The sequence below is a fragment of the Gopherus flavomarginatus genome, chromosome 2, assembly GCF_025201925.1.
Source record: "Gopherus flavomarginatus isolate rGopFla2 chromosome 2, rGopFla2.mat.asm, whole genome shotgun sequence".
Taxonomy (NCBI): Eukaryota; Metazoa; Chordata; order Testudines; family Testudinidae; genus Gopherus; species Gopherus flavomarginatus.
This window is the reverse complement of record NC_066618.1, coordinates 154,002,976-154,023,883: the sequence shown is the minus strand read 5'-3', so window position 1 is coordinate 154,023,883 and position 20,908 is coordinate 154,002,976. Positions and strand designations below refer to the sequence as shown.

Here is a 20,908-nt window from a genome sequence, read left to right as displayed (position 1 = left end):
AGTAAATAATACATGGAAGAAATGAAAGGGTTTTGGGTTTTTTTTTTACACTTTTTTTTTTTTAAACATCCCTGCCAGGGCCCAGCCGAAAATGTTCGAATGGGGCCCCGCACTTCCTAAAGCCGGCCCTGGCAGCGGGTTTGCACACCACTGCCCTGTATGGGAAGAAATCAAAACTGCTTATCTGCGTGGCTTAGACCCCATACTGCTTTAGACCAAGCAGCAGCAGTTTGTCTTCTGGAACAGGAGGACCTGAGTTTTATCCCCATCGCATAGCAACGGCTGTGAAACCCTAGACACCCAAGTTTACAAGGACACGTGCACAAAGCTCCATCTCATGCATGAACATAACTGGAAAGCCAGAGCAAACTGCAGCACGTCTCCACTGCACAGAAGCATATTATGATTTATAGTGTGGTGGTTGCCCCGAAAAGCCCCGGCCACGGCCCAAGCCCCCATTATGCCAGGTGCTATACAGACACAGAACAAAAGGACAGTCCCTGTCCCCAAAGAGCTGACAACCTGCCCTGCTCTTCATCTCATGATCTCACAGTGTTGTATCAATGCCCCCACCTGCCTGGAAAGCACTGCCCTCCCCGTGACAGTTTACAGGCACTTCCATTGAGAGCCAACAAATAATCTAATCTAATGGCTGGCCATTCCCTAGTCGCTGATCGACCCGCCTAGTTATTCCGTTCTCAGCTGAAAGCCTCCAGAAAAGAACGGCACCAGCAAGAGAAGATGGAGCTGAAACACAGGCATCTCATCGGCCCTGCAGAATTCTCCACTGCTTGGCTCCCAAGCTCAGATGTTCCTGATCTACAGGGTGGATGGGAACTTCCTGGACTGGATTTCATCTCCCTCACCCACGAGGAACACGGATAGCGATGGGGAAGATTTGAGCAGCAGCGGCTAATGCGTACATCTCATTAACCCGCTCTACACCCATCCATTTACCTCTGACCGACTGGAGAGAGATGCGATCCAGACAATACACTTCAAAAAGGACTACGGGGAGCGTAAAGGCAAGCCTCAGCATCCCACTTTCCTAATAACTACCTGCTTCACCACCGCAAAGTGAATCCAGAGCTCGCTCTGGCATGTGGGGACTGGTGGCCAGGAGGCAGATGAGAAAACTGAAGCTGCTGTTGTAGGAACCGCAGGTGAGACTAAGCAGGAGAATGCATCATCACCACCACTTGTGGTAGGTCATTATCCAGGGCTTTAAACACAGGTGAGCACCCATGGGCTTGCAGCTCCTGGGCTGTGCCGTCACCCTCTCTGGCAGCCAGCTGAGAACGGGAGGCAATTTCCAGTATGAGCTTTCCAACCCCCTGGCCCCCATCGACACTCATGACTGTAACGGCCAGGGCGCAGGCAGTGATGTCCGCTGGGCCGGGGTCGAAGGCAGGAATCGGGACCAAAACGGGGTGAAGGATGAGGTCAGTAGCAGTAGCAAGCCAGAGCCTGCTTTGTTGCTCATACGGCTTCCTGGGGCAGCTTCCTGCTTTAAATAGTTGGTGCTGACCAATCAGGCAGCTGCAGGGTTCTGTCTCTCTAGCTTCTTTGGGCGGTACTTCCTGCAGTGCCTAACTCACCAGTAATCGTTGGCTGCTATTTCACCTGGCTCCCCAGTAGGGGGACCAGACAGCAAGTGTGAAAAATCGGGACAGGGGATGGAGGGTAATAGGAGCCCATGTAAGAAAAAGACCCAAAAATCGGGACTGTCCCTATAAAATCGGGACATCTGGTCACCCTACTCCCCAGTGGTGAGGTGGAGGCATCGGTCACCCAGGACCCTGCAACCCCGGATCCTAGACCTGACTCAAAATGACCTGCCTGCTCCAGTGATGGAAACTGGGGCATGCGACAGACCAAAACTTGTTGCTGCACATCTCGAGAGGGATCTTCTGAAGTGTTCAGCATTGTTCCCGCTGAAGTCAATGGGAGCTTTATTGCTGATTTCAGCAGAAGCAGAGCGGGGACTGACGCTGTCCACTCCCGTCCTTGAACTAAATCCAGCCCATTTAGTGAAGGGAGCTTAGACACCCTTATGCACACTGGGATTCCTGGTGGGAGTTTTTCAAGGAACAGTTCCACCAAAGCTCTATGGTGCCCAGTGGACCAGCTTGTGCTCAGCTGAACTGGTGAATAGCCACTAGTGCCAGTGCAGTGCTTCCAGATCTACCCCGACCGAGTGCACAGCCTGGCTTGGCATGTGCAGTTCTGATGCTGAAGTCACTCCCAAGCTGCAAATGCTGTATCCCCTGACCTAGAAGCACAGACAGGTGTAAAAACACCATAAAACTCCACATTATTTCTGTGAAAAGACTATCTGCTGAAAGAGTGCGGGTGAATTTCTATTGCCCTGAGCTGCAAAGCTTCCAGAATCCACAGGGGGTGCTCACTGCACAGGCTGATGGGCAGGAAATTTAATTCCCACAAGCCCAGACTGAGAACATAAAATAACAAAACTTGTTGATTTCACTTTTCAAAATAGTTTGCACTTGTATCCTCCCCTTCTATTCAAGGACCTCAATTCACTTCACAAAGATTACCTAACTTCAGCCTCACAACACCCTCTGGGAGGCAGGCAAGATGGGGAAACTGAGGCACAGAGCGATTTAATACATGGCTTGCTTGAAGATGACACAGTTGGTGGCAGAGGCAAGACTCCAAGCCAGTGAGAATTTATGCCTCATTAGGGGCCCGATCCTGCCAAGCAATACTGACTTGCATGGGAGTTGAGGTAGTCAACACCTCTCAGGGGTGCTTGGTACCTTTCTGGAACAGCACCAGTCAATGTCTGTTGGCTCTGAGGGCGTTCATGTGGCGTCAGTAATTACCCCCTGCCCTGGAGGGAGTTGTGGGTTCCTTTCAATGGCTCGCCTGTTCCCCCGTGATTCATCGTGCCTCCAGGGTCGGTGACGTAATGCCATCAACCCTGGTGACGCTGTATTTCTGGCTGACTCAGCACCGTGACTCAGTCTCCGGGCTGTAACCCAGTTAATCTGGGCCCCACCTGCCTGGGTGGTACTTTGCCGCTTCCCACCCTGCAGGCATATTTCTGCCTGCTGCACAATAGAGAACAAGCAGATCTGACACCAGCCCATTCATCACATAGGGGGCAGGCCTGGAGCAGGATTTTGGGCTTTGCCACAGCCAGGCTGTGATGGGCCCTGTTTGTTTAGGTTGGGGGTGGAGTGGGGGGGTTGGCCTCCAGAGTAGTCCAGAATCCAGGGGAAGCACAGCTGGTGCAAAGCCCATCCCCTTCCCCTGGCTAGTACCGTCCCCGTCTCCAACCCCAGGGTGAAGTTCTGGCCACGGTGATGTCCGTGAGAGTTTGGCCTGCAACGAGGCCAGGATTTTACTTGGTGTTCCCAGTCCTGAAGGGCTGGAGGTCTCGATTAGATTAGCCTGGGATTAGCAAACCAACCCTGCCCTGTCAAATCCAAACATCCCAGCCCCTTGGTGGGACACAGAACAGAGGGGAAAGGGAGTGCACGTGCTCCCCAAGCAGCTGCCAGCAGCCTCTCCATGGCAGGTGTGTACAGTGGCTGAGGGTTTCCTCTAGTGATATTCAGTGCCCAACCTGAGGGCTTGTTGCTGAGCCCATGGTCCCAAGTCACGGCAAGTTGGGCTCTCAGAAATTAAGGCAGCGCCATCTGCTTTTGATTTTCCTGACCAGGGGATGAGCAGAATGATGCTCAGTGCAGGCAGGAGGAGAGCTGGACATCTTAGCCAGGGGACTAAGCCCACAAAACCAGGATCCTGATGCACAGCTGGGCAGAGATCAACGGGGATTAACCCCCATTGACTGTCCAGCTGTACAGCCACCTTGCGATCTGCAAGCTGCTCCCTCCCAACTCCCCACATTCCTACTGCTGAGAAGCCACAACACCCTGGAACTGCGCTGGCTCAGGCAACATGCATCCATCCTCCTAAGTCCCTTCCGCGCCTTTTCATCCTGCAAAGGGGATAGGTGGACCAGACAGCAAATGTGAAAAATCAGGACAGAGGGTGGGGGGTAATAGAAGCCTATATAAGAAAAAGACCCAAAAGTGGGACTGTCCTTATAAAATTGAGATATTTGATCACCTTAAAAGGGGAGGATGTGGGCCTGGAGACAACTCAGCGGCACAAATATGTCCGGGGTGTGATAACCAAGGCAGGAGATGGTAGAACTGGGTGGTAGGACCCTGCACTATGGGATGAAATTGAGCAAAGGGAAAAATGTTTCCTTACAGCAAGATCTATTAACGGTAGGACCTAACCCAGCCAGACTCAGGCACATTTACAGCTAACTAGCAGTGAGCGGGCTCTGGCTACCAGTGAGATTGTACAGTATCCCCAGAGGAAGGGGCGGGAGGCCTGTTGCTTGAGACAAAAAACAACCACTGCCAAAAATCCTGGACTACACTGGAGAGCGAGCTGTAGGAAAGAATCCTGCCCTGGCAGAAGGACAGGTTGGGTGACCCCACTGGTCTTCTCTATTGCCAATTTCACAGACTTGACCACAGTCATAAGGAATAGTAACCGTGAAAGGTTTTGACTTGTCCTTGGCCGGTTGCTTAGTTTGGCAGCTGTTGAACTGTCTGTGGGAGGCAAATGACACGTCTCGTCATGCGATACTCATTGGCGTGCCATGCAGAAATACACCCGGGCAGCACACGAGTCGCCAGCAGCCCTGCCAGCCCTGGCTATGGGAAGCAAAGCAAACCAGTTGGCCAAACCAAGCCCGAAGTGACTCCCTGCAGCAAATTGGACTAACCAGTGTGGTTTCCCACAGGCATCTAGTTCCCACCATGGCTTTCCCTTTCACCACCTTAGCCCGTGTTTAAGGCAGGGTGTCATGCCTCCACTAGGCCTTTCCGGAGTGTCAGCTAACACCCTCATCCAACTCTAAATCCTGATCTAGACAAGGCCACAGTGATTTACGTTAAGTGCAGTCAGAGGTGCGACTACTGTATGTGCCATAGGCTGATCTACACTAGAGTTAACAATAGCAGTGAAACCCCCCAGAAGCAGCATCCTTCCATATCAGGGACCTTGGGTATATACTGGGGTGCCCCCCACCTCCATAGAGCTGGATCAAAGATAGCTCAGGTTATCCATCGGTGCTGCAACTATGCCTCCCGTTGGCAGTGCAGAAAAACGCTTCAGGGACCTGTGAAAGTTGTTTTCACCAGCATCTCTCCCAGGCACTGCTGACAAACCCAGATAATTTTCACTGGAACTCAAGCTGGGAGAGCAAAAATTCCATGCCCCGTCCTGCATTACAACCCCGGGATAATGCAACCAGCAGGCAGGTGAATTCAAGCACAAGAAGAACATGTGCAGCGGGGGAAGCACGGTGGCAGGAGGGTGGCTTTTCAGTTTCCCATTTATGCTGTCCACAAGCGTCATGCCAGATGGAGGGGAAGCGGTGGGCCTGGTGCAGAAGAAGAATCTGGATGTGCCTGATAAATAGGAGGAATTGCTTGCCCTGGCACAGACACGACTCTGCCCAGATCAGCCTTCCACTGGGGTGACAACACCAGCCTTCCTGGAAGACGCCCATGGGTTAGATTCCGCCTGGGGTGATGTGGCTACAGCCCCTGGCACAGGGGCCTTGGCAGCAGCATGACCAGCAGAGGGCACTGGAAGCATCTGCAATCGCCCCCCTCTTCCCAGGGGGTCCTTTGCAAGGCAGAAAAGTGAGCAGCCCCAGCTGTGAAGGAGGCAGGGAGGGGCAGTGAAGGAATGCACTGATTCAGCATAGCCCCTCCTCCACAGGGCCTTCTGCACGGGGGTGGGTGGATTTTACTCTGCCTATCTCACTTGTTGCAAACCATCTGGGACGTACCTCTCTTCCATGAGATCCCTGATAGATGCCACTGTTGGTCCTGATCCCAGGTGGGTGTAGTATGGTCCCTCGTCTTTCTCCACTATTTGTTCTAGGAAAAACAAGGGGGAGGGGGGAAATTACTTCATTTGAACTGGTGCCAACCCCCTCACCCCTCCCCAGAAGCATGCAGATGCTGTAGGCTAATGCAAGTCCTCAGTGAAATCAGGACGGCCCCACGTTCTTCACCAGATGCCCACCAGCGGCACCTGCGCAGCCTCAGTTTGCAGAGCTGCAGCTGACCAAACTTAGGGCATGTTCACATGACAGGGGGCACAGCGCCACAGCTATGGAGCGACAGCTATGCTGCCATTTTCTGTCGCTGCGGGAACTTTCCCGAGCAAAGGCAGCGATGTCGAGGGACGCATCCTTCCATCCCCCTAGCAGTGTCTACACTGCAGATTATATCGGCGTAGCCACAGCGCGCAGGGGGATAGATTCTGCACAGCCCCAAGTGCCAAAGCTCGGTTGATAGAAATTTTAAGCGCAGACCAGGCCTAAGGCTTGTCCACACTTGAAAGTGAATTTGGATTAAGGCAAGATATGAATTTAAAGGCAACAGCTGGTCCTGATCTTAACTCCAGGCGTAGCCAAGCCCTTAGCCAAGTGTTCGGTTGATGATGCACAATAAGAAATGGCCCTCAGCTCCCTCTCCCGGGACTGCAGGGCTAGCAAGAGTTAGAAAGAGCAACGCTTACTACCGCATCTTGGGTGAGCAGACAGAACTGTGGGCGTACGCACAGAAGAAGTTATTACTATTATTGCTTAGTTTACAGTAGCACCTACAGGTCCTCACCCAGCTCCAGGCCCCTTTAGGCCAGGCACTGTACAGACACGCAGTGGGACGGCCCCACTCTCAAAGAGCTCACAATATAAGCACACAAAGGAGGGATTGTTACCCCCAGACTACAGCTGGGGACTAAAGAACATGAATATTACGTCACGTATGGCAGAGCCAGGAATGGAACATGGATCTGCAGAGCACCAGTCTAGTGTATTAACCACAAGGCCATGCTGATAAGCAACCCGGTGCCTTAGCTGCACAGTCCTTTCTCACACCAGAGCTGTGCTGTGAATGCCAGATTCTGCCACCCTTACTCCTCATCATTAGTGCCTTTCTCCCATGACTTCAGTGGGCTCCGGAAAGCACAATCCAGCCCTTAGTAAACAGAGGTGTGCCGGCTTTTAATACACAGCCAACGCCTATCAAAACCACCCTCCCTTTTCACGCAGTGACAACAAACAGGTTCTCAGCCATTCCTGGCAGGATTGCCTGCAGCACACCTCACGCCCTTTAAATGCAGCCATGGAGAAAAGCTGCTTCGGCGTGTGTTCCGTTTGCGTTTATTTTGCAATCAGCCGCGTGGGGAAGATACATGCAAATCCACCTCTCTTTCCTGAAACTGAACACAACAGGCCCGATCCCCAGCTGGGAAAGATCAACAGAGCTCCACTGAAATTGGTACAGCTATGGTAATCCACATCAGTGGAGAGTCCTGCCCAGTGAATCTTGTGACGTGTAATGGAACAAGGTAAAACACACACAACCCCCAGACTCAGGTCCAACAAAACAGCTTCAGGCATGGCCCAGCATCAAGCAGGTACAGAGCCAGGCAGTCACTGCATCAAGCAAGCATGGCCTGGCACTCACTGCGTTCTTATATAGCTGGCCTCTGGAGGGCAACAACCAACAGGGGTGGGCGATGTGAACACAGCTACGAACCCTGTACAGGACGCATGAGTTCCTTGCCTGGAGACATCACAGTCAGGCTCCTCCAATCAGCTGGAACAAGATTGTCTGGTGAATGCTGAGAAGCCGGATTATATTGGGAGAAAAGCGACAGGTTTCTAAATCACAGATTAACCAGCTCTCTGGCAGGGGCAGATTTTGTTATTTTCTGGCCCACACAGAATGTTTTCTCCCTCTCTTTTCGCAGCCTCCTGGGATCAAGGTGAAGCTGGAGAGAGACAGGAGCAAAGAACGCAGCTGTGACCCAAAGCCATCTACGTTCCCCAGCTGGGTCAAATGCTATTTCACCTCAAACCCAGGCAGTGTAAGGCAAGGGAAAGACCCTACTTAGTTATGCTCTGCACCTGGGAGATTATTGGTTGCCTCTTGGGTCAGAGCACATAGTTGAGAGAGCACAGGTGCAGCAGAGATGAACTAGGGAGAGTCCATTCCTGTAGCTGGGCTTGGCTATGGCCAGAAAGCAGAACAACAGGAGTAGGGTTAGCTGTAGAGTGGAGAGGAATCCCAAGCCAGGGTCGATGAAGACCAGGGAATGAGACAGACGCACAGGAGGGGTGAAAGGCTAGTTTAAAAGGCACTTGGATTCCCAGCAGGGGGAAGTCAGGGTCAGTACCTTGACAAGGGGAAGGAGTTGAAGTTGAGCTGAGGAGGGGCAAAGGATCCTTTTTTTGTTTAGAGTTGAACCCAGAAGGGGACTGAACTAAGCCATGCACAGAAGACCAAGCAAGGTGCTCTGGAGGAGGGACTGGCTGGGGCTGACCATCTGGGCAGAGGAAATGCCCACCAGAAGGAGTGCAAGAAGTAAAATCCCCTTCAATGCCATGTCCGGGCACAAAGGGCGGCCTAGCGGTAAGGACGTGCGCTTATACTCCTTCCTTTACTCCAGTGTAAGTAGGACATGCTAGAGCCTCAACCACTGCAGATCAGCTCCTCACATTTACACCAACTGAGCATCTGACCCACTGGCTACAATGGAGTTACTCCTGACTTACACCACCGTGAGAGTCATTTATCTGAGTGCGGGCCAGATCCCTTTCTCAGGTACACATTTGGGAGACTCCACCGACTCTGAAAGGTCACCAGCACATGGCCAAGAGAAGGAGCTGTGGGAACGGCGAGAGATGGGCAGAAATTGATGACACTGGACGGGAAGAGGAGACCAAACTGAGCAAGGGCCCCAACTACAGCGGGTAAAAGCACCATGGATAACCCCCAGCTGGAAACCCAGGAGATGGAAAAGTGAGTGAGAAGGGCAACGGAGGAGAGGAATGAGGAGGAACAATCAGAAGTTCAGGGACGTGGACCCTTGCCCCATGTGGAGCCATCTACACCAGTGCAATGTGCCACCACAACTGAATATGACACTCTCTTTGCACTGTTGTGAATGACTCCACCAGGTGCAGGGCACTAATGAAAGGGTCTGGCGTCAGAGGTAAGAGTGGGGAATCCAGCAGGAAATCTGGAAGGAGAGGCCTAGCAGGCTTGGGACTCATTGGTGCGGTGGAGGTAGGCTGGGAATTTCTATCCCAAAGCCTCTTTGGAAATCCTGGCCGTGAGCCACAAGATCAAAAGTAGCACCCGCTGTAACATTCACCGCCCCAGCACAACGGGACATGGAATTCAAGCCCAAGCAGCTGGGGGAGAAAGAGACTCATGCAGTCACTGAATATCAGACACCTGGGGGTTAGTAGACACCATGGCCAGTAAGGAAGACACAGGAATGGCCAGAGTTATAGAATCATGTCAGGGCCCAGCTGAGCCAAAATTAGCTCCAATTTCTCCATGTTTCCTCCTCTGTTGTGTTTTTGTGTAGGAGGTAGAGTTGGCCTGGCACAGCCAGTGCCCCGATAAGGCACACTCTCTGGAGTTCAGGGGCAATGCCAAGGTCCACATTACCCCAAGCCCAAGGCATTATTGTCTAAGGGCACGTCTACACAGCAAACTATTGCCAACACAACTGACGTCAGCATAAAGCCGCCACAGCCAGTATATCACTCGTGCACGTACATATGTGGCTTCTTGCGTTGGCACTGCAGGAGCATTCGTGTCAATGCATGGTGCACCACGGGGAGGTATCCCAGTGTGCAACTCATCATCATCCAGTGCACTCTTTCTTGGGAAGAGTTTTGACAATGTATGGTGAGGGCAGAAATGAGTCATGCAGGGAGTGACTTGGCTTGTGGTACAAAGTTCCCATCACACAACTTTCCCGATCCCATAATGCCATCTCTGTCCCATAACTGTCATGCCTATTTTGCAAATCCCATGAATCTGTGCAGGACTTGTCGCTGTCCATCATTTCTGAACAAAGCATGGAGGCTGCACAGCTCTGCATTATTGTCACGAGCGCAGCAAGCACAGGATGAGTGATCCTCTGGTAGTTGCAGAGCTGCAAGAACAGCAAATGGGAAAAATGGTGATTTCCAGGAGGGCAAACCGCTGTGGAACGTAGCAAGAACAATTCAATCTCTCTGGTGGCATTCATGGAGCAGCTGCAAACAGTGGAGCGCCGCTTCTGGACCCAAGAAACAAGCACTTACTGGTGGAATCCCATTGTAATGGAGGCTTAGGATAATGTGCAGTGGCTGAAGAACTTTCAGATATAAAAGGCCATATTCCTGGATCTGTGTGCCGAGCTCACCACAGCCCCCCGGTACAGGGATACCAGACTGAGAGTTGCACTGACAGTGGAGAAGCGAGCGACGATTGCAATGTGGCAATGTGCAATGCCGGATTGCTACAGGTCAGCAGGAAAATCATTCTGCAGATGGAAAATCCACAGATGGGCTACTGTCATGCAAGTGTGCAAGGCCATTAACTGTCTCCTGCTCTGCAGGACCGTGACTCTCAGCATTGTGCAGGACTTAGTGGATTTGCAGCAATGGGGCTCCCAAACTGTGGTGGAATGATAGCCGGCATGCATATCCCTATTTTGGCATCAGCCAACTTTGCCAGAGAGTACATCAACAGAAAGGGTTATTTTTCTATGGTATTGCAAGTGCTGGTTGATCACTGGAAACACTTCACTGACATCAGTGTTGGAAGGTCAGGGAAGGTGCATGACACTTGCACCTTTAAGAACACAGAACTATTCAGAAAGCTAAAAGCAGGAATTTTCTTTCATGACCAGCGGATTATCATTGGTGATGTTGAAATGCCCACAGTGATTCTGGAGGACCCAGCCTACCCCTTGCTCACGAAGCCATACACTGGCCACTTTGGCAGCACCAAGGATAAGATTCAACAGCCAGCTCAGCTGGTGCAGAATGACAGCTGAATGTAAGTTGAAAGGATGCTGGGGTTGTTTACTCACCAGACATTTTCTGTGAGGAAAAATATCCTAGTGGTTAGAGCTGCCTTTTGCGTCCTGCATAATATCTGTGACGCAAAGGGGGAAAAGTTGCTGCTGGAGTGGAGGGTGCAGGTGGAGCAGCTGTCTGAGGAGTTTGAACAGCCAGACACAAGGGCTATCCAAAAGAGCTCAACGCAGAGCCACACAGCTCAGAGAGGCTTTGAAAGAGCACTTTATCAATGAGCCCAAGTAATGTGTCATGGTGGACTGTGCTCTACTCAGCCCTGCAGTTTGGGGGCCTGTTAGGAATTGTGCGGTGCTTGGTGACATCTATGAACATACCACTGAATTTTGCAGTGTTTGCTGTACATGTATGATCATTACACTGTGGGTGTCACTGATATGATGAGTTGTCACAGTGTATGATAACAATCAAGTGGGTACCCTCACTACCACCAGCCATTCTACGGCATACATTGGGAATGAATAAAAATAAATTATTTTCCAAACAAGAGAGTTTAACTGACTCACAAAAACACTTCAGCGGAAATTCTGTGTGCACGTTAAGAGCAAATACATTAAAACCTTAATAAAGTTATGGATCAGAGTTTTAGGAAGAGGAAAGAACATTCATGTTCATTTTAGCTACTCATAACTCTCACAGGTTAGTGCATGCAAAGCGGTGGCTGTCCTTAGTGTGGAGCAGTAGGAGAAGCCCCTAGTGCATCTCCCTCTTCTTTGCCTGCTGGGACTCCTGGATCTTTCTCCTTTCTGTTCTTTCCCTCTACATCCAGTCTGCAATATTCACCCTCCAGGCCCTCTGCTCACAGTCTGATGCAGCTCTGGCTTGCAGGATCTTGCTGAACACGTCATCCTAAGTCCTCTTCTTTCTCTGACTCAAGCATTCCACGGGAGTAGAGGGGGAACTCCAGAAGGCCACCACAGCAGCAGCTGTGGATACAAGACACAGAGGGTACCACTGTCAGTATGTGAAACAGAAAGTGAAAATTAAGTTTCTGAACTCCCTTTCCATGCTTCCCTGAAGCTTTAAGCAAGACCTGCTGATTGAGTATGCTTCCAAGTGCACTATGCACAGCACTTGAGGGAAATGAGGAGGGTATTGCTTGGTTGTATAAACTATGAGTACAGGGCAATGGTGCTGAATACCGGCACCATTTTTCACAGGCTGTGGTGATCTGAGCTGATATCCCACTCCTGAGGGTGACAAAGGCAGAGAGAGCTCAGCTGCAGCTTGCATTCCCAAGGCCCATGTGCTGCAAGCCTGCATACTGCAACAGTACCTGCCGAAGTTATCAAGGACTGGTGTAGGAAAACGCCCTACCACAGAGGGGGAAATAAGGCTGCCGGCCCTAGAAACCTTTCCTCAAGATCATTCAGGAGGATTCAAGACACATCCCTGTGTACAGACATAAACTGCTATGCGTGACAATCCCTCCAGCCACCTGTCTAACTCTAGAGGGGAATGAAAAATAGATAACTACTCTACCTCTTTGCTGTATCGCTACCTCGCCTAGTATAAGCACATTAAGGAAAAGTCAACAGCTTTGTTCTGCTAAGTTGGGGGCATCATCACTGTAATGGGAAATAAATTTATACACTTACCTGAGGTTCCTTCCCTTGCATCAGGCTTGACAGCTGGAACTAGCTGGACTATAGCGGAGTCTCAAACAGATCCTGACTCATGGCATAGTTGGGCCTCCTGGGCACACGTCCTTCGTCCTCTTTGTCCTCGCTGTTCATGCCAGGGGCCTCTGTCTCAGGCTCCTCGGTGGTACCCATGGTGGTGCATGGGGAGGTCTCCACAAATATGGCATGCAGCTCTTGATAAAAGCAGGTCTGTGGCTCGACATTGGATTGACTGTTGGCCTCTCTGCCCTTCTGGTCTGCTTGCCACAGTTCCTTCGCTTTCACGTGGCACTGCTGCCTGTCGTACCCCTTCTCCTGCATCCCCCATGCAATCTACTCGGAGATCTTCACATTTCTACGGCTGGTCCTTAGCTCTGCTTACACAGCCTCTTCTTCCCACAGGCCCAGGAGATCCAATATCTCCTGTCTACTCCAGGTTGGAACGTGTCTGGATTGCGTAGCCAGCATGGTCAGCTGGGCCCTTGTGCATAACACTGGAGAGCTGCTAAGTGGGGCAATCAAGAAAAGGCACTTAAAAAATTCTTGGGGGTTTGGTGGAAGGAGGCTTCTGGTCTCTGTGACCCCCTGGGCAGTGGAATAAACCATTGTGACCAGAGTGGTCTGTGTATGGTATTGTAGGCCAGCTGCTGGAGATCTGCGAGAGTCAACATAGGTAACACAGTACCTGCAGCAGTGCTGCGTTGACCTCAGTACATTGATCATGATTCAATGCTGCTCGAGGAGGTGATGTTACTATGTCAGTGTAATGGAGAGCTTACATCAGTGGGAAACAAATTTAAATGTAGACACACGCCCAGCAGGTCAGTGCATTAGTCAACCTAATTTTGTAGTGCAGACCAGGCCTAAGGGATAGCCTTTTAAAGGTATTCAGGTGCCTAACTCCCACTGAGTTTTTGTAGAGGCGCTGGGTGCCCAAATACCTATAAAAATTGGGCCCTAAAAGCTTTTTGCCATAAAACCAAACAACTGGTTTTGTCAAAACTTCAGTTTCTCCCTCAAGGTGACTACTTCAACTGGGGACAGTGATAGTGTCTCTGCAGATCTGCAAGGGAAAAGGGGGGATAGTGTCTCTTACTATTAATTTCACTATCATCTTTCTACCACCCAACCAAAAAAAAAAATGTTTTCTCAATCCAGCATCCTTCCAATTTAAATTATTTGACTTCTTTAAACTGGGAAACCCAACATATATTGTAAATTCAAGTGACACTGTCAGGGGCCCAGCAACTAGCTACTGCAATAACCAATATTCTGGAAAAATGAGAGAGAAATCTCTTAAAGCAGGAAGAAATAAAGATAGCGAGACAGGCAGATAAATAGAGGAGAAAAATGATAGATGTATAGTTAAATTAAGACATGCAGACAGATATAAACAGATTAAGAGAGATGATGGCTACATGAGATTACACTCAAAACATCTAAAATATAAATGATTTTAAGACTAATCTGAACGGAAATATGTTTATGATCGGTCTTCAGCTATCCAAATGTGATGGTGCCCAAATGCATGGGAAAAAACTATTTCAGCACTTAAAAATATTCAGGATGAAAATGTAACAGCAAAAATATATAAAGATACAATCCAAGAAAATGTTTGGCAATCACAATGACCTACCAAGCCATCTGGCAAGAGGAGAAAAATCTAACAACACCCGGGAATTGTTCACTGGTACATGCCGCTCTCGGAAATGCTGCATCTACCAGGTTCACTTGAATTCAGAAGAGATTTACCTGCCCCAATGCCAAAGACAAAGTACTTTCCATTTTCCAGATTTGCAAGGAATGTCTAAGCGTTTGGATTAGTAAGAGCAGGAAAGAATGTCCATAATTCTGTCTCTCGGCAAAAAATCGGGACCACTCCAAATTCCATTTCCTGTTTCTAAACAAGAGGTTGCAAATTGCTTCCCTTTCCGGAGTACAATTACCCGCAGAGCACACGCAGAGTGGACTCAGCCACAAATATCAGAGAGGCCAAACTGACGCAACATTACACCTGGCATCACAGTCCGGCGGGAATATTGTTAGAGACGATCCAAATGAGAGGCGAACAGATTCGGGAAGCAACTTTTTCGCTCCGTTGCAAACAAATGCTGCTATTTTGGAACGTCTCCATGCCAGCTGGCTATCCACAAAGCATGCAAGAAAGAATCAAGCACCTGCATGGAAGAAGGCAGCATCTTCACTGATTCGGTCATTTCGAGGAGACATCTACAAATTCATCCTAAATTAAAATTCTGATTTCAAAGCTCTCCTTTTGACTGCCTCACAGCAAAGCTTCATCTTAGATTCACAGATTCCAAGGCCAGAAGGGACCACTGTGATCAGCTAACCCGACCTCCTGTACACAGGCCAGAGAGCTCCAGGAGCAGCTGGACTGAACATACTGTTCAGAATTCCCACCGATTTGCAAAGCATTAATACCTTTCAGTGCTGGTTTCCAGACTCGGTTTCAGCCAATCGTTTTGTGAGCTGGCTACAGACGCTGTGTTACTAATTTCCACAGCCTCTTGGAGAGAAAGATGAACCACAAGTTTAAGTAGATTTCAGCCCCGTCTAGCTCAAACCTTTTCGGCTCAGAACATTACTAGAATGTCAGGTTCTAGGTGGCATGGGGAGTGATCTTCAAGGCTAAGGTTTTCAAAAGTGACCAGTGATTTCGGATGCCTCAATTTTCGATTGCCCAGCTTGAGATCCCTTAAAGGGACTGGACTTTCCCTGGGCTGGGTGCTCAGCACTTTCTGAAACTGCCCCTTTTTAAGGTGTCTTGTGTGGAGCACCCAAAAAAATGAGGCACCCAGAATCACTAGTCAATTTTTAAAATATTGGCCTAACATTCTGCCTTGCTACTTTGTTTAGAATAAGCTAAAGCCTGTTTCCTCACTAAACTAGTTCTCCTCCTGTCATGTGCATGTGACTTTGTTATTGTAGGGTTTAGCTTGTTTCTAAAAAGCAGGCTTTTAAATAACAATGATTAGTATTATTTGTATGAGAACCCCACTGGGCTAGGGGTTATACTAACAGTGAGAGAGAGCCGCTCTCCCCAAAGAGCTGATAATCTAAATAGACATGATAGACAAAGGGAGTGTTATTGTACAGATGGGAGGAACTGGGACAAAGATTTTTGTTCTCAGCATGCGAAACACCTAACACAATGGGGATCTGATCATTGATTAAGACCTCTCGGCACTACCAAAATACAAACGCTGCTAATTAAAATCATCATAATTCAGGAGGAGATTTTGCAAAGGCATCACAAACCTGATCCTGCTCTCAATGAATTCAGTGGCAAAACTCCTGCTCACTCCAACAGTGCCAAGCCAGTCCTAATTCTCACTGAAACTCAATGGGAGTCAGGCATCAACGTGCCATTTGTGTCTTTGAAAACTTCCCTGTGACATGCCAAGGTCACACACGGTGCCTGTATCAGAGCCCAGAGTGGAATCCACAACCCCTCAATCCCACTTGCCAGCACCCTTCCTCCCACTGCATTGATGGTTTAGAACTTACTGCACCAACCCATCATGACTAAATAATCTTAAACTACCCAAGAACATCGTTTGCACTCAAGTATAAAAATCATGAAACAGAATAGTGTGTCAGTTCTGATAGGGTTACAGCTGTTTGCTATTGCAGGGTTAAACTAGCTTCTTATTGTAGGACTAAGCATTATTTGTAGTGATGGATTACAACCATTTTTGTTAACACAGGGTGCTCTTGTGCATTGTGCTCCGATAACTGATTTGTTTGAACTTTCAAGTTGGTTCAATAAAAGATTTTACCTCATGCACCCCTACGGATTTTTGCAGACAGAAGAGAAATGAAAGTAAAATATATTAGCCTTAAAGGTGTGTGTTTAAAGAGCAATTGACAGGTGCATGTTTTATTTGGAGACCATTTTGCAGATCAGGTCTGTTGTATAACATGACAGCTGCCATACTGGGTCTGACCATTGGTCCAGCTAGCTCATATAGCCTATCTCCAACAGTGGCCAGTACCAGAGCTTTAGAGGGAGCATACAGGCCAGGGGAAGTATGCAGTGATCGACTCCCATTTTCACTCCTGGCTTCTGATAGGCATAGGTTTATGGATACCCGGAGCATGGAGTTGTGTCCCTGGACATCTTGGCTAATAGCCATTGACAGACCTATCCTCCATGAACTAATCTAGTTCTTTTTTAAACCCAGTTATACTTTTGGCTTTCACAATATCCCTTGGCAATGAGTTCCGCAGGTTAGTTGTGCGTTGTGTGAAAAAGTACTTCCTCTTGTTTGTATTGAACCTGCTGCTTATTAATTTCACTAGGTGACTCCTAGTTCTTGTGTTATGTGAAACAGTAAATAACACTTCCCTGTTCACTTTCTCCACATCATCCATGATTTTATAGACCATCATATCCCTCTTCCGTTGTCTCTTTTCTAAGCTGAATAGCCCGTATCTTTTTAGTGTCTCCTAGTATGGAACCCTTTTTTTTACCCTTATCAGCTGTGTTGCCCTTCCCTGAGCCTTTTCTAGTTCCACTATATCCTTTTAGAGATGGGACGACCAGAACTGGACACAGTATTCAAGGTGTGGGTTCACTATGAATTTATAGTGACATTAAGGTATTTTCAGTCTTATCTTCTGTCCCTTTCCTAATAGTTCCTACCATGCTGTTGGCCTTTTTGACCACTGCAGCAGTTTTCAGAGAACTATCCACGGTGATTCCAAGATCCCTCTTGGGGGGTAACTGCTAATTTAGAAGTCATTGTATATGGGTATATTTTCTTTCTTCTCTTGCTAGTACCTTGTTAGTGAAAAAATTCTCATGGGAAAAGGGTCTTAGTACTTTGAAAGCTTTCATGTGAGATTTCAGCAGTGCTGGGCTATGAGCAGAAATTTGGGTACTGTATTTGTTTATGACCTTATAACTTCCATGATAACCAAATGTCCCAACCCTTTCGGGGCATTCTCTCTTCAGATGGCGGGAGCAGTAGCAGAAATGGGCATATGCTCCAGAGGGAGAGATTCCCTGCAAAAACCCTTAAGAATAAAACAGGTTAGACCTACAAAAAGTGAGCTACCAGGAGCTCAACTTGAGACCCCAGGATCTTCGTTGTCAGAGGGGCTGAGCACTTCCACTGCCTTAGCTAGAGTTACATTTCCTCAGTACCTGTGGATACCAAAGCGAGAAGAACCCTAAAACCAGCAGCCACGGGGGAAAATCCTATGACCATTTGATCTTTGGCCTCTCTGCTGAGACAGCAACCAAGTAGGTCAGACTACACGATCCTCCTGGTCCTTTCTGGCCTTAAAACCGCAGCAAACTCCACTACCAATGCTGCTGGATCAGAGTCTAATGGGCTGGAGCACTCGTTCCACATGGGTTCCCTGGGTCAAACCTTCTGCTCCACTGAGCTCACATTACACCAGCTGCGACTCTTGTCCCCTCATGTAAGAAAAGTACTCAAAGACCATCCCAACCAGGACTCCTATCCCCTACTGGAGCAAGCTCCGGAGCAGGGTCCAAAGATCCCAGGAGGAGAACAGGGGATTGGCTTCTGTGGGTGTCCTATAAAATAATCAGATCTGGATGATCCATAAGCGAATTGGGCACATCAGTCAATTTTACCCATCAGTGTTGTTTAAAACAATTAGGATTTGAGGGCACCTGATCAGATCAGACCCTAACATCCCCAGACGCTTGATTCCCCTTGGTATGGTTCAGTTATTCCAGACTTGAGCTTTCCAGGTAGTATTCAGCACTGAGCCAGGGACTTTGTCCTTCCACTCCGGAGGCCTGAACAGTGGCTTGTAAACCACACTGCCCCGGCTCCCCGAACTTGTTCCTGGAACAAATAGCAACTAGGCAGTGATGGGGGCCAGAATCCTGGCTGGCTTTTCTTTCTTTCTTTTTTTTTTTTTTTAGGTTTCACAAGCTGCTGCTAATGTGATTTGCTCTTTTGGTTACTCTGTTGAGTGTAAATGCAGCTGGCCGTCTTTTCTATGAAACTTGATTGTCCTGGCTCTGACCGTGCTCAGAGGGAGTGCTGGGCTATTTGAATGATAAAGAACCAATACAGAGATAATTAAAAACAGATATTTCAGCCTTGGCCAGCATGGTTACTAGTACATGGTGGGGAACAGGCAACCAGCCTGTATTTGTTGAAGAAGAACTAGTTAGCAGATGCTTCAGTTCGACTTGGTTTCTGTCTGGCACTGCTGAGCAACTGACATGGATTTAGGGCCTGACTCTTTATTCTGCACCTTCTGCAGTTGTGCCACGTGGGGATCAGAAGGGAACTGTTTTACACTCTCCTTGCCCTGGTGTAAATGACTGTCCACAATGCAAGGCAATGGCAGTTCAAGCCCTTTGTGTTATCTCCTGGGATGATCTCATGCCACACGGTAACTGATAACAGGCAAGCACTACGTACTATCAATATTTCGCTACCTCCTCCTACCCCGGTAAACTGGGGCATCCCTTAATGCCAAGGGGGCAGCAGCTCCCTGCCTGGGTGCCTGCTCATCTTGCCATTCCACAGCTGCTCTCCAAAGAGACCCCTGGAGCAGGATGCCTATGCTGGCCATTAATTACTTTGCAAGGCCTGTCTTCCCAGGCCTTCTCCTGAGGGGAGGGAGAGCTTGACGTCTGCGTAGTGGCTTGGGAAGGGCTTCGATGGAGGGTCTTGGTGCAGTGGGTAAGGTGGTGCATTTGGTTAACACATGGGGTACGTACACCTACGGCACTGGGAGAGGCTCCTTGGAAATACATTACATTCAGGTGGGTTTACTGGAACTACAGTCAAGAGGGATAAACCTACCAAGGCCCCCAGAAGGATGCATTAGAGCTCTCTTTGTGGCTGCTGGAAGGCTGCATGCTTGGCTCTCTCCTAAACAGGCAAGGGCAGGAACTGCGGACTGACACTCCTCCTCCCCACCCCCCAATACACTAGCCAGCCACGCTATGCTGGCTTGGAGGGGAGTGCATCCAGTGAAGAGCTGCAGGAAGTCACATCAGCAGGGAAGGAAGTAGGGAGGAAACTTGGAGTTTCGTAGAGTTTAAGGCCAAAATGGCCAACCAGATCATCTGGTCTGACCACCTGTATAGCACAGGCCTCTCTAAATCCTGCTCCCTCTCTGCGTCTCCCCCAGGGGTGGCCCCACACCACTCGCCTGTAACACAGTGCATTCAGCAACAGCTTGTTCTAGCCCTCCATCAATAACAACTCCTCGGTACTTAGACAGCCCTGGCCTGCTGGTGTCAACCGCTAAAATATCAGAAAAGGAAAGCAAGTACCAATGGGGTTAGGAACAGATTCTCTTCAACGGTCCTCCAATAAACAACCCAAGAGGATCTTGCCCAGGTCTCCATCCCCTTCGGTGCCACTGTTGTAATCTCCGCTGCTACACCTTTGATGCTAGCCACAGTGCCTCCAAACCATGCAAAACGTCACGGGCCAGGATAATCTTCCGGGCTCACTGCTCCAACCACATCATGTCCTTGGCATCCCTCCACTGACTCCCTCTCTGCCACCCCACCCAACACAAATCTTGGCTTTGCCTTTAAAGCCCTTTGCCATGCCTTGCCCATCAGATCTACTAGCTTACAATACAGCTACCTAGCGCTTCTCATTGTTGTAAAGCACTTTGAGAGCGAGCAGAGGTCGGTATGATTCTCCTCATTCTACAGAGGGAGAATCAGAGACACAGAGAGGGTCGCTCCAGAGCAGTGATGGAGCTGGGAACAGAATCCAGGCGTTCTGATGAGTTCCTGTCCAGCGTGCTATCCACACTGGCTCCCCTGTATCAAATATCACCACCACCAGAGCCTTTTTTTAGACAGAGCCCTGGGCATTCTGTGTGAAATGACACGATCAATTTCAGACCCACACATCTGTCTGAAAACACTTCCCTTGTTACCATAACACACACGGTCCCTGTTAACTGAAGCAGATCGGAGGGCTAGGAAAAATATTTCTCGCTGATCTTTTCAGTCTGTTTCCTTTACGCGCTGGACGGCACTAAGTCAGTGTGCAGGCAGTTTCACATTTCTCCCTATATGATCAGTTTCCTTGGTCTTTCACATGCCAAAAGAGAAGAGAAAAACATTATAGAAAATCCTCAGAAATTGGGAGGGGGACTCCAGGCCATGGCTAGAACTTGAAACTTTTAACTCATTTGTTTAATTCACAAATTACATGTGTATAGTGGCCCTATAATTTGACTATTTTTTTTAAACAAGCAACATGCGTATTTAAAATAAAATACCAAAACAAGACACTCGACATCAAACACTTCTCCCCGGAAGATGGTAAGAGCACAGACACCACATGAT

At 49.0% G+C, this 20,908-nt stretch overlaps 1 protein-coding gene across 1 annotated transcript in view; it reads right to left on the bottom strand.

Annotated features, from left to right (window-relative positions):
* The window catches only part of TET3 (tet methylcytosine dioxygenase 3), a 163,559-nt gene that overhangs the window by 31,448 nt on the left and 111,203 nt on the right, over positions 1–20,908 (bottom strand). The window contains exon 4 of the mRNA XM_050939813.1: positions 5,846–5,936. Within this exon, the coding sequence (XP_050795770.1) occupies positions 5,846–5,936 (91 nt within the window). The remainder of the gene's footprint in view (positions 1–5,845; positions 5,937–20,908) is intronic.